Source organism: Solea senegalensis, linkage group LG8, assembly GCF_019176455.1.
Source record: "Solea senegalensis isolate Sse05_10M linkage group LG8, IFAPA_SoseM_1, whole genome shotgun sequence".
In the NCBI taxonomy this organism is placed as follows: domain Eukaryota; kingdom Metazoa; phylum Chordata; class Actinopteri; order Pleuronectiformes; family Soleidae; genus Solea; species Solea senegalensis.
In genome coordinates this window covers 27063778-27075933 of record NC_058028.1, presented here as the reverse complement: position 1 = coordinate 27075933, position 12156 = coordinate 27063778, and the positions used below count along the sequence as shown (strand labels likewise).

The 12156-nt window shown below is 44.4% G+C and overlaps 1 protein-coding gene across 1 annotated transcript; it reads left to right on the top strand.

Annotated features, from left to right (window-relative positions):
• Positions 1-205: 205 nt before the first annotated feature.
• LOC122773010 (extracellular calcium-sensing receptor-like) lies at positions 206-9333 on the top strand. Its single transcript, XM_044031372.1, has 5 exons — positions 206-389; positions 1086-1619; positions 6826-7050; positions 7636-7759; positions 7854-9333. Exons 1-5 carry the CDS (start codon positions 369-371, stop codon positions 8753-8755), a joined length of 1806 nt encoding a protein of 601 aa, XP_043887307.1. The 5' UTR covers positions 206-368; the 3' UTR covers positions 8756-9333.
• Positions 9334-12156: the final 2823 nt, after the last annotated feature.

Genomic DNA, 12156 nt, shown 5'->3' with positions numbered 1-12156 from the left:
TCCCTATTCAATAACACATCAATATTTCTTTGTTCTGCCAAACTTCCATGATTTATCATTTACAGAATACAAACATGTTATAACAGGGCACAACACCAAATCATTTATGAAGATATTGCTTTTCATTTATGAGAGTTTTTTAATGTCTGTGATATGAAACTGAGTGAGTTGATTTTTTTTTTTTCTGTTGAGCCCAGGTGAAAGCCATTGCACAGCTGCTGGTGCACTTTAACTGGACTTGGGTGGGGCTGCTGCGAGGAGACCATGATTATGGCCGCTTTGCTGCAAAAGGTTTATTGAGAGAATTGCAGGACACCAAAGTATGTGTAGCGTACCAAGAAATTATTCCTCTGCTCTACACTCGCCAGATGGGACTAAGGATCATGAAGGTATGAAAACACTGTCGGCACTGTTGACTTCTACCATTAAATGTTAAGTGGTCTGTATTTATAGAGAGCTTTTCTGGTGTTGAAGACCACTCAAAGCTGCTTTACACTACAGTTTTTGTCATTCACCAATTCACATAAAATCAAACATCTATATATTGCATGTATGTGGAGCACATTTTTTATCACACTTCTTTCAAACCCATTCACACACTGCTGGCACAGTAATGTGAGGTTAAGTGTCTTGCCCAAAGAAACATGTAGACTCATGGAGCCAGTAACCAACTCCTCAACCTTTCAGTTGAAAGACAATTCACTCCAACACTGACCCACCATTGTTCCTTTAATGTGTTCTAAACTTTATTTGTCCAACACCAAGTGGTGACAGAAATGTTTCTTTGACAGAGCTCAACATCGCCCTTTACACACACAAGACATTAAAAAACGGCCTAATCAAAAATACACAAGGAAAAATTACATCAAATAAAACCTGACTGAACAACACAATAAAAGTACCAGCGGCAGATAGAGTTACTGAAATTCCTCTGCTGTTGAGGTTTGAAATATCAAGATCTATAGATCTATAGACATACTAGTTGTTTTTCAATGTGTACATCTGGGTATTTCTTAATGTCACTGAGTTTTGTTTTTGTCTCCTTGTAAAACCCTGTCATCTATATTATCTGACCCTCTGTAAAGGTGATGCGTAGCTCTACTGCAAAAGTGGTGGTGGTATTTTTAGGCGATTTGTTGATGACACCTTTCATGAGAGACTACATGACTCAGAACATCACTGGAATCCAGTGGGTGGCGAGTGAAGCCTTGGTCATGTCATCAGTCCTTTCAGGGAAAGAGTATTACCCTTACATGGGAGGAACCATTGGGTTTGGCATCAGAAAAGGTCATATCCCCAGACTGGGTGACTTCCTGCAGACAGTAAACCCTAAGAGATATCCTGACAATGTGCTGGTGCGTGAGCTGTGGGAGTCTCTGTATGGTTGCAGTCCTCTTCCATCCTCGGTCACCCAGATGCCGCCTTGCTCAGGGCAGGAGTCTCTGCTGGAACAGCACTCAGCCTACATGAATACATCCAGCCCTAGTATCACATATAATGTCTATAAGGCTGTATATGCCATTGCTCATTCCCTGCACAAGCTCCTTCTCTGTCAGCCAGGGAGGGGGCCTTTCCAGAACAACTCATGTGCTCAGAGCAACAACATACACCCTTGGCAGGTACTGTATAATCCAGCATTTCTTTACCATTACACACAGTGGGTCAAAGCCCAATGGTGGGCCTTGCAAGTATTGTAGGTGGGATTCAGATCATGATAACTATCTCCTATTTGTGCCCAGCCATGGAAAAAACAGGAACAAGTAGGCTAAGGGGCATTTTGATTTATTTACAGATTTCCATGTCTAACACAGGGGTGGGCAATTTTTTCCCCAAGGGGCCACATGGGAAACAAAAAGTATTGTTGGAAGGCCGGGCCAAATTTGAATTAATTTTAATTTAACTTGATCTCTTTTATCTAAAGAAGCAGTAAATTGTATTGTTTTGGTGTAAATTTAGTAGCATACAAACACACAATAAACACAATTACTAACCTACTAAAAATATCAAATTATTACACCATATAATGAATACTATTATACTACTGTGGTGTAGTGCAGACACCACCAACAAAGAGTCCAGTTGGACCCCCAGGACGGAGCCAGCCTTCCTGATGATCTTTTTGGCATCTGCTGCCCTCAGCCTGCTGACAAAACAAATAAACTTATACTACATAGTATATAGTATAGTGTATTAGTAATCCATGAAACCAGGGGAGGGTCCACCTGCATGGCCATCAGCTTACTCCCCAGTGGGATGGTATTGAACGCACTGGAGAAGTCAAAGATCATGATTCTTACAGTGCTTCCCGGTGTGTCCAGGTGAGCGCAAGTACAGTGGAGCAGGAAGATGATGGCGCCCTCCACTCTTAGTTTCAGCTGGTAAGCAAACTGAAGAGGGTACAGCGATGAGTTGACCAGGTGCTGAAAATGTGACAGGACCAGCCACTCCAGGGACTTCATCAGGTGGGACGTCAGTGCCAGCAGTCTGTAGTCATTGGAGGTGCTGTGACACACCTTCTTCATGGAGTTTGTGCTCCAGCTTCAGCCTTGACATAGAGCTTGTTCTCTAATAGTCCCTTAATAACTTTTGTTACATGTTCTCTGTGGGTGTCTAGGTCGGGGGAGTAGATTAGAATGTCATCTAAATAAACTGAAAAAAATGGTCGAGGAAGTCCCTAAGGACGTCATTTATCATGGCTTGAAAAACAGCAGGGGCATTAGTGAGTCCGAAGGGCATGACTAAATATTCATAGTGTCCTACGGGGGTGTTAAAACCCGTCTTCCACTCGTCCCCCTCCCTGATTCTGACTAGGTGGTAGGCGTTGAGGGGGACATGAGGGGCAGGGGATAGCAGTTCTTGATGGTGATAGCGTTTAAAGGGCTGTAATCTATACAGGGTCTTAGAGACCCGTCCTTCTTGCCCACAAAGAAGAACCCGGCTCCTGCAGCTGATGAGGAGGGACGGATGAGACCCGCCTTGAGTGAGGTTTCTATATAGTCTCTCATGGCCGCTCTCTCTGGGCCTAAAATTGAATATAGGCGTCCTTGGTCCATTGAATGGTGGAGCCGGGAATCAGGTCTATGGCGCAGTCATAGGGTCTGTGAGGAGGAAGCGACATGGCTCTGGACTTGCTAAAAACCTCCTGAAGGTGGTGATAGCAGGGAGGTACTGTGCTCAGGTCTGGGGTCTCAGGATCTGCGGCAGGGGGAACAGAGACATGGTTAACATATGTCACATCCCCACCCTGAGTCTGGCTCTTGCTCTGGTGGTCTTTACAGTTCTCCCCCCATTCCATGATGGTCCCTGATCTCCAGTCCACCTGTTGGTTATGCCTACACAACCACGACAGTCCTAGGATCAATGTTTGGGATGGGGATTTAAATAAGTAAAAGTTCATGGCTTCAGTGTGCCCCCCTATGCATAGTTTGAGAGGTTCTGTGGAGTGAGTGATCACAAAAAGTTCTTTGCCGTTCAGGGCACTGGCTTTGACAGGCCTGGTCAGGGTCTGGGTTTTAAGTCCGATTTTTACTGCCGAATCCCAATTCATTAAGCTTTCATCAGCTACTGAGTCTATGAGTGCTTCTAGCTCATAGCTGGTGGTGTGGTGGTGACGGGTGTGAGTTTACGCGGTTCCGGGGCAGAAACCGTAAACTGACTCACCACTGTTGGTCGTTTAGCTGGGGTGGCCTGACTCCCCGCAGTAAAAGCACCGACCCTCCTGCCGTCGTCGCCGTCGCTCCTCTGCTGTCAGCCTCGTCCGCCCCAGCTCCATGGGCTCTCCCACTCTCCCTGGGGTATTGAGGCTGCTCGGGAGGCAATCGGTGGGGCACCAGCCCAGTCGGCGCTGCAGAGTGCGGTGGTCGGTCGTCGCGCTGCCTGAGCTTGTGGAGTCTGTTGTCTGTCCGGATTGCCAGAGCAATTAGGGCGTCCAGGCTCGTCGGCAGGTCCAGCAGCACCAGCCGCTCCTGGATCAGTTTCGCCAGCCCCTTCAGGAATATGTCGTAGAGCACCACCGCATTCCACCCGCTCTACGCCGCTAAGGTGCGAAACTGAACATAGTCGCAGACTGATCGACTCCCCTGTTTCAGCCCGCTCGGCCATGGCCCACGCTCTCGCTCTGCCCGACAGATGAGAGATCATGATAGCGACCTTGGATCTGTCCAAGGTAAAGGTCGGGGCATAATGTTCAAAATGCATGGAGCATTCAGTTATGAAGGCTTGGCAGAGTCCTGGTTCGCCTGAAAAACGCTCTGGGGGCGCGAGTTTCACCCCGGATCTGGCGAAGGAGGCAGCCTGCGTCGGCATTGCCACAGACACCGGAGGTTTCGGTGCTGTGGGCGGGCTGGTCGTGGACCGCAGGAGATCTGTCAGGTTCCGCTCCTGGGTCGTAAGCTGACCCAGATGCTCCGCCATGGTGGTCTGGAACTGCTCCTGCCTGGAGAGATGGGCTTCCTGGGTGCTCAGGGCTTCTAACCACTGTCTGGTCTCTGCTGAGTCCATATTGGCCAGTGTGTACTGACAAGACGGATCAGAGAGGACTCAGACTCAGAAGCCTTTTAATTGTCTTTATTGGCACGCGTAAACCAAACACAAGACAGATCCTTTTAACTGAGGGAAAACAAAAGCGTGGCTATGAAAAATTACAACAAATGGAGAGCGCAACGCTCTTCAAAGGAAACGTTGCGGAACTATGAACGTGGAACAAAAAATCACTCCGAAGAGGAAACAAACTCAGACTATGGTTATCATGTAAAACTTAAACAGAAAACTCTCCAAACGGAGGAAAACAAGGCTCTAAACACTTCAAAACGAAAACTAACTCAAAGCACAATCCGATTGATTGGCGATCTTTAACTAACTAAGAACGAGGTCAAAAACAAAACGCAATCTAAATGATTGGATCTACTCAGTCTAACTAATAAAACGTAAGTCACAATCCTAGTGATTGGAGTTCCTAAAATGGCTGTGAAAATTTACAAACAGAAATCTCTCCCAAGGAGGAAAATAAAAAGGGCTATAAATCTTAACTAACGTATCAGCTGAAAGGCTAGGATAAGAAAACTTACAAAGAAAAGGAGGATCGAAAGCATGTGGATTCTGTGGCTGTGACGAGGAGCTCTGGTGATCAGGCATGAACGAAAACACACTGGCACGGAAACAGAGAGTTTCTAAAGTCCACATGGCTTAATTGTCAGCAGGTGTGTGTAATCAGGACCTGCAGGCCGGCAGAGGAGGGGGCGGGGCAAACTGCCGGAGTGACAAGGCTTTGGAAAGGAAAATCAATAACTTCCTCAGGAGGTGGCTGTCTGTCCCCAAAAGCTTTTGCTCTATAGGGCTATACAGCTCCGGGAGCAAACTGCTATTGCCAATTACATCAGTCGTGGAGGAATTGAAGACAGTCAAAGTCCGGTTGGCCATGATGTTGTTTCAACAGTGATGATCAGGCTGTGGCAAACATTGTGGTGAAGACGGGGCGGAAGTGAAAGGCCAGTGGAGCTCTGAGGGAAGTGGAGGAGCGCTTACAACATGGAGACATCATGGGCACAGTGACCCAGGGGAGGCTGGGCCTGGGAGTCATCACCCAAGCACACTGGAAGGAGGCAAGGGCAAAGGACCGGAAAGGGATGGTGCAGAAGGAGATTTGGGCTGCGACCAGATATTGTGCTCTGGTCCAAAGCTATGAGGCAGGTAGCCCTAATAGAGCTGATGGTTCCCTGGGAGGAAAGGATTGAGGAGGCACATGAATGCAAGCTGGGGAAGTATCATCTCTGACAGCCAGCAGAGGAGTTGGAGAGCCTGGAATCTACCGGTGGAGGTGGGTTGCAGGGGGTTCCCGGGTCAGTCACTTTGGAGAGCATTGAGGATGCTTGGGGTTAAAGGGGCAACCCACAAGAACCTGGTGATCAAAATATCAAAGCAGAGACAGGATCCAGATGACTATGGTTAAAGAGGAGCGAGCAGTGGCTAACCAGGCTGGCAGAGGGGGCAGGGGTCAGAGCTGAGAGAAGTCCTGAATGGCTGAGGGAACAGTTCCAGGATGCTGGTTCTGCTGTCAAGCCCCATTGAGGTGTAGTGGGCTAGTTGACGAAACACTGGTCAAGTGGGGTTCCCACTTGAAAACCCAATGAAGTCGATAAGTCTGAATCATTCAGCTCTGCACTCAGTTGAAGATGTCTGAGGGGAGCAGGAAGTAAGTAGGGACATCACAGCCAAGTGCGGTGGCTGTGATGTACCCTATCATTTGAAGACATGGTCTGAAGACCACCAATACTGTGATTTGAAACATTCTATGGCTTCTTTGAAATTTCAAATTGCATATTCTCTACAAAACGAAAATCTCTGACTTTTTGAAAAAAAACAACAACACGTTTTTCTTTGTTTACTCGATTTGCGCTGGACTTACTTGTTGCTGGTTAACTCGTGGTGGGCACATTTACCAAAGTTAGGTAACATACTGTACATATGACAGACATATTTTCTGTGTTCTAAAAAATCAAAATATATTTGAATCTTAATGGTATGTTTATGAATATTTTTAAATTGTTCATTGTTCGATTGTAAACACAGCACTGGACTTCTCACTTATGAACAAAAAGATGATTACAATTATTTCTGATCAAAATTGACATTGATATACGTAGCAATGTGGGTCAACATGGTTTCATTTCCATGTGATGTGTTCACTTTAACATTATGTTACATTTCTACTGCTATACAAATTTAGGCTGTGGATTTTTAGGGGCCTTAATCCTCAAAACTCTGAAGATTGAAAACCTTGTTTAGGGCGATTCAGTGTTTCATGTTGTGCATTTCCTAATTTTAAAGCTTCAACACTACCTCCAGGAAGTTAACTTTCAGATTGGTGATGAGGAGGTGGACTTTGATGCCAAGGGCGACTCTGTACCCTATTATGATATCATCAACTGGCAGAGAGGCACAGAAGGAAACATTGAATTTGTCAATGTAGGTTTGTTTAATGGAACCAAGGCTGTTGGAGAGGAGCTGTTGATCCAGGAGGACAGGATAATGTGGGCAGGACATCAGAGTGAGGCAAGCTGCTCACACTGTGTTTTTACCTTCATCAGATGCCATCTGTTGAAGTTCTGTAGGTTGAGATGGAGGTAAGTCACGTGGACAGAACAGACTGGATCAATTTTTTTTATACACAACGGAGATTCAAAGCCCACCTGTGATGTGTTTGTTGACCTACCATCCACTGTTGTTTTCCTCATGGATTGGGATTGGCTCTGGCTCCCCGTGACCCTCTTGTGCAAGATATAGTGGTAGACAATGAATTAATCATTCTTCAGGACATTAAATGCTTCTGAAAGAGCTCTCATACATCTACAGCTAAATATATTTAACAGAACCACAGGTTATGGAACAGCTTATGGGCATGAACCCAGTCCTCAGTGTACAGCTTGTAACCATGTGACCATCAAAAGGTTGTTTGCTGACTACTGGCATACCTGTAAACGAGATTGACATCTGCAGAGCAAATATATATAACCAACATACAACTCAAAACACTGTGTACAAATACTTTATTTTCGAGTGGTTTTGAGGTATTTTCCACCTGTCAATAGATTAACCAATAAAGTTGACCAATATCAGCACATGGTCTTTCCACTCTAGGTGCCAGTGTCTGTATGCAGTGCCAGTTGTCTTCCAGGCTCCCGGAAGGCTGTCCGTCGTGGGGAGCCTATCTGCTGCTTTGACTGTGTACCATGTGACAGTGGTAAAATTAGCAATCAGACAAGTGAGTTTGAGCTGAACAATAAAAAGTCAAAGCAAATACATTCTTACAATTACAGTACAGAAGCAATGCAATACTGACATTTTCTGCCCTTTAGACTCAGTAGATTGTGCAACTTGTCCTGAGGACTTCTGGTCAAACAACGACAGAACAGCCTGCATCTCCAAGAAAGTGGAGTACTTGACCTTTGATTCATTGGGAATAGCCCTGACAGTGATGTCTGTGGTGGGCGCCTGCTTCACTCTGGCTGTCTGTGGAGTCTTCTTCTGTTACAGACACACAGCCATCGTCCGTGTGAATAACTCTGAGCTCAGTTTCTTTATACTGTTTGCACTGACTCTATGTTTCCTGTGTTGTCTACTTTTCATTGGAAAGCCAACATATTGGTCCTGCATGCTGCGCCACACAGCCTTTAGCATCACATTTTCACTGTGTATTTCCTGCATCCTGGGGAAGACCCTGGTGGTACTGGCTGCATTCACTGCCACCAGGCCAGGTCACAACATCATGAAGTGGCTGGGGCCTAAGCAGCAGAGGACCATTATCTCCAGCTGTACTCTGGTTCAGGTGGTTATCTGTGCTGCCTGGCTCATTGATTCTCCCCCGTTTCCATCCAGAAATACACAATATGAACATTCAAAGATCATACTGGAGTGTAGTGTGGGCTCTAGCCTGGCTTTCTGGTGTGTTCTTGGATATATTGGATTACAGGCCTGTCTGTGCTTTGTATTGGCTTTTCTGGCTCGAAAGTTGCCAGGAAACTTCAACGAGGCCAAGTTCATCACATTCAGCATGCTGATTTTCTGTGCTGTGTGGCTAGCATTCATCCCTGCTTATATCAGCTCCCCTGGAAATTATGCAGATGCAGTCGAGTCATTTGCCATCTTGGCCTCCAGCTTTGGCTTATTGTTCTGCCTGTTTGCTCCAAAGAGTTACATTATTTTACTGAAGCCTGAAAAGAATACAAAACAGCACCTGATGGGGAAAGAAAAGAAATGATGAAACACAAATGAACTTAAAGATATTGAATCAGTAGCAAATGGACTTGTCGATTTCTTCCAGTTGCTTATGGATAACTAACCATTTAAAAATGTTTGTTAGTCAATGTTGTTTTGATATTGACATTTCTTTACAGACATGTAATTGGTGTGTCGGAGCATGGAAAAGACGAAACAATAAATTTGAAAGATGTCAAGAAGGTTTACATAACATGGAACCTTCACAGGATGCTTACAGAAAACCAGGGATTACAATATGTGTGACCAAATAACATTGAAATACTGGTTCTTGGTCATTTCCATGGTAGATCATAAACTTGGGTAGACTACAACAAAATAAATAATGCAGTGATATTTCCACCTTTGGCAAAGTCTTCATCATAGCTGCTGAATATTTGTATCAGCTCTCACCAGTGACAGGAAAGCCTCTTACACAGAATAAACAAAGACCAACTTATGGGGAAATACTTTGTATCACATAGAGTTGACAGAAATACTGCAACAAGAAGATCAGTACTCACATCAACTAACTCACATGTATTAGAGATAACAAGGCAATCAGAGATGGCAGACTTCACCTGATTCACGCAACAAGCCTCTGTTGGTCATATTGGCAAGTGTGGAAACATAGTCAGATAGACAGACAAACTGACAGACAGACAGAGCCACTAAAAACAATACTTCAAATAGTAATGAAACCTATTTGAATTGCCTGTTAAACAACATCGATAAATGGTCTGTATTTATATAGAGCTTTTCTAGTCTTGATGAATTCTGGCTACTTTACACTACAGTTTTGCTATTCACCCATTCACTCACTCTTTCATACCCATTCACACGCTGCTGGCACAGTGGGGTTAAGTTGCTTGCCCATGTAGGACGAGCATAGCCAGGAATTGAACCCACAACTTTCCAGTTCAAAGATGACTCAATCTACCACTACACATCTTGAAAAGTGTCAGATGGTCTTGCGGGTGGAGTGCATGTATACATACATACATATACATATATATATATATATATATATATATATATATACATATATATATATATATACACATATATATATGCACTCCACTGACAAAATTATTAATTCCGCTACAAATTAGGTTTATTGGCAAATGTACAAACTAACAGCTGTTTGCAATAAACACATCAAACAAAAACAATTTAAATAGCTTATCACAACTAATATTACAAATGGTTTCTTCAAGTTCAACACAAAATGCCACATTCAATTCCCTTTACTGTTATGACCTGCTGGAAACATAATACATAGTGTAAGACACCAGCTTCTGGCAGCATTCCTGAGGAATCTTAACCTATCCCTCATTGGCAATGGCCTCCAGTTCACTAATATTCTTGGTTTTGTGTGCTGCAACCACCTTTTTCAAATCCTACCGGAGACTTTCAATGGAGTTCAAGTCAGACGACAGTGATGGCCACTTTAGTGTCTTCCAGGACTTCTTCTGAAATCAAGCCTTGGTGGACTATGCTTGGAATTATTGTCTGGTTGGAAGATCCAATGACGCCCAAGCTTCAGCTTCCTCACAGACAGCATGACATTTTCTCCTGGGATTTCCTGATACTTGATTGAATCCATCTGTCCCCTAACCCTAATCCAAGTGAAGAAGCCCCAGAGCATCACTGTGCCACTGCCAAGCTTCATTATTCTCCTCCAGACCATACTTATGGTCACGACCACCATACCATTCCTCCGAGGGGCGGTAACGTATTGTGTCACTTCCTGTGCTTCCACTGGTGTTCCGCTGTGTGTCTCCTGCGCTCTCTGCAGTTTTATATCTACTGGAACTATCGTTTCACTGAACAAACACTCGTTTTATTACTAATACTAGTACTAAGACTAATACTTTCACCCGCTACTTTTGCGTAAACTCTATCGTTTACGTAGATCACATACAGTGTTTCTTTCTAGCTAACTTTCTAGCGTAAAGTTAGCTTAGCAGCGATGGCTTCTCTCTCTCCCTCTCCTTCTCCTGCTCTGTCCTGTGTTGTGTGCCACATGTTTAGTTACTCCTCTGCCTCCTTTAGTGATAAAAGTACTTGTAAAAAATGTAGCTTGCTGGCTAGGGTGGAGGCAAGGCTTAGTGAAGTAGAAACTCGGCTCCGCACCATAGAAGCTAAATCAGTTAGCCAGTCCCCTCTAGTCGATGCGGACCACATAGCATTAGCTCCCCCAGCAGCTCCCGTGGCGTAGTGTTAAGCCTAAGAGTCCTGTCCACCACCAACCTGTTCACACCTCAAACAAGTTTTCCCCTCTCAGCACCACACAGACTGAGAAACCAACTCTGGTAATTGGTGACTCCATCCTGAGGAACGTGAAAATAGCGACGCCAGCGACCACAGTCAGGTGTTTTCCCGGGGCCAGAGCGGGCGACATAGAGTCTTATCTGAAACTGCTGGCTACAGATAATCGTAAATTCAGTAAAGTTATTATTCACGTCGGCAGTAATGACACCCGATTACGCCAATCGGAGGTCACTAAAGTTAATGTTAAATCTGTGTGTAGGTACGCACAATCTATGTCTGACAGCGTAATCTTCTCTGGTCCTTTGCCCAATGTAACCAGTGATGACATGTATAGCCGCATGTCGTCATTCAATCGCTGGCTGTCGAGGTGGTGTCCAGAAAACAACATTGGGTTTTTAGATAACTGGCAAAACTTCTGGGGGAAACCTGGTCTCATGAGGAGAGACAGCGTCCATCCCACTTTGGATGGAGCAGCTCTCTTATCTAGCAGCTTAGGGCATTTTATTAGAAACCCATGACAATCCAGAGTTGAGACCAGGACACAGAGTTGCAGTCTTTCATGCTTCTCTGTGCTTCTTTTCGAGCAGTCACCTATTAAAAACCCCATAGAGACTGTGTCTGTCCCTCGACCTACTAAAGTAAATAAAGTAAATAAAGCAATAACAAACAGAAGAGGAGTTAGACATTCTAACTTAATAAAGATTAATACCAACAATAAAACAGAGTCAAATAATACCACTTTCAAATGTGGACTATTAAATATAAGGTCTCAAAATCTGTTTTAATAAATGATCTTATCTCTGACAATTGTATTGATTTATTCTGTGTAACTGAAACTTGGTTATATGAAGACGATTACGTCAGTCTAAATGAATCAACTCCACCCACTCATGCTAATACCCATATTCCTAGAAGCTCAGGCCGAGGAGGAGGAGTAGCAGCCATTTTTAATACTAGATTATTAATCAATCCCAAGCCCAAACCAGGATATTCATCGTTCGAAAGCCTTATTCTTAATCTATCTCATCCTAGTTGTAAATCACAGAAACCAATTATGATAGTCACAGTTTATCGTCCACCTGCACCTTATTCAGAGTTCCTATCAGAGTTCTCTGAGTTCTTATCTGAGTT

Coding starts and splice junctions, on each gene's coding strand:
- LOC122773010 (XM_044031372.1), top strand. CDS start 369: ATGGGACTAAGGATCATGAAG. Junction 390..1,085: donor TGGGACTAAGGATCATGAAG/GTATGAAAACAC, acceptor CCCTCTGTAAAG/GTGATGCGTAGCTCTACTGC. Junction 7,051..7,635: donor GGGCAGGACATCAGAGTGAG/GCAAGCTGCTCA, acceptor TTTCCACTCTAG/GTGCCAGTGTCTGTATGCAG.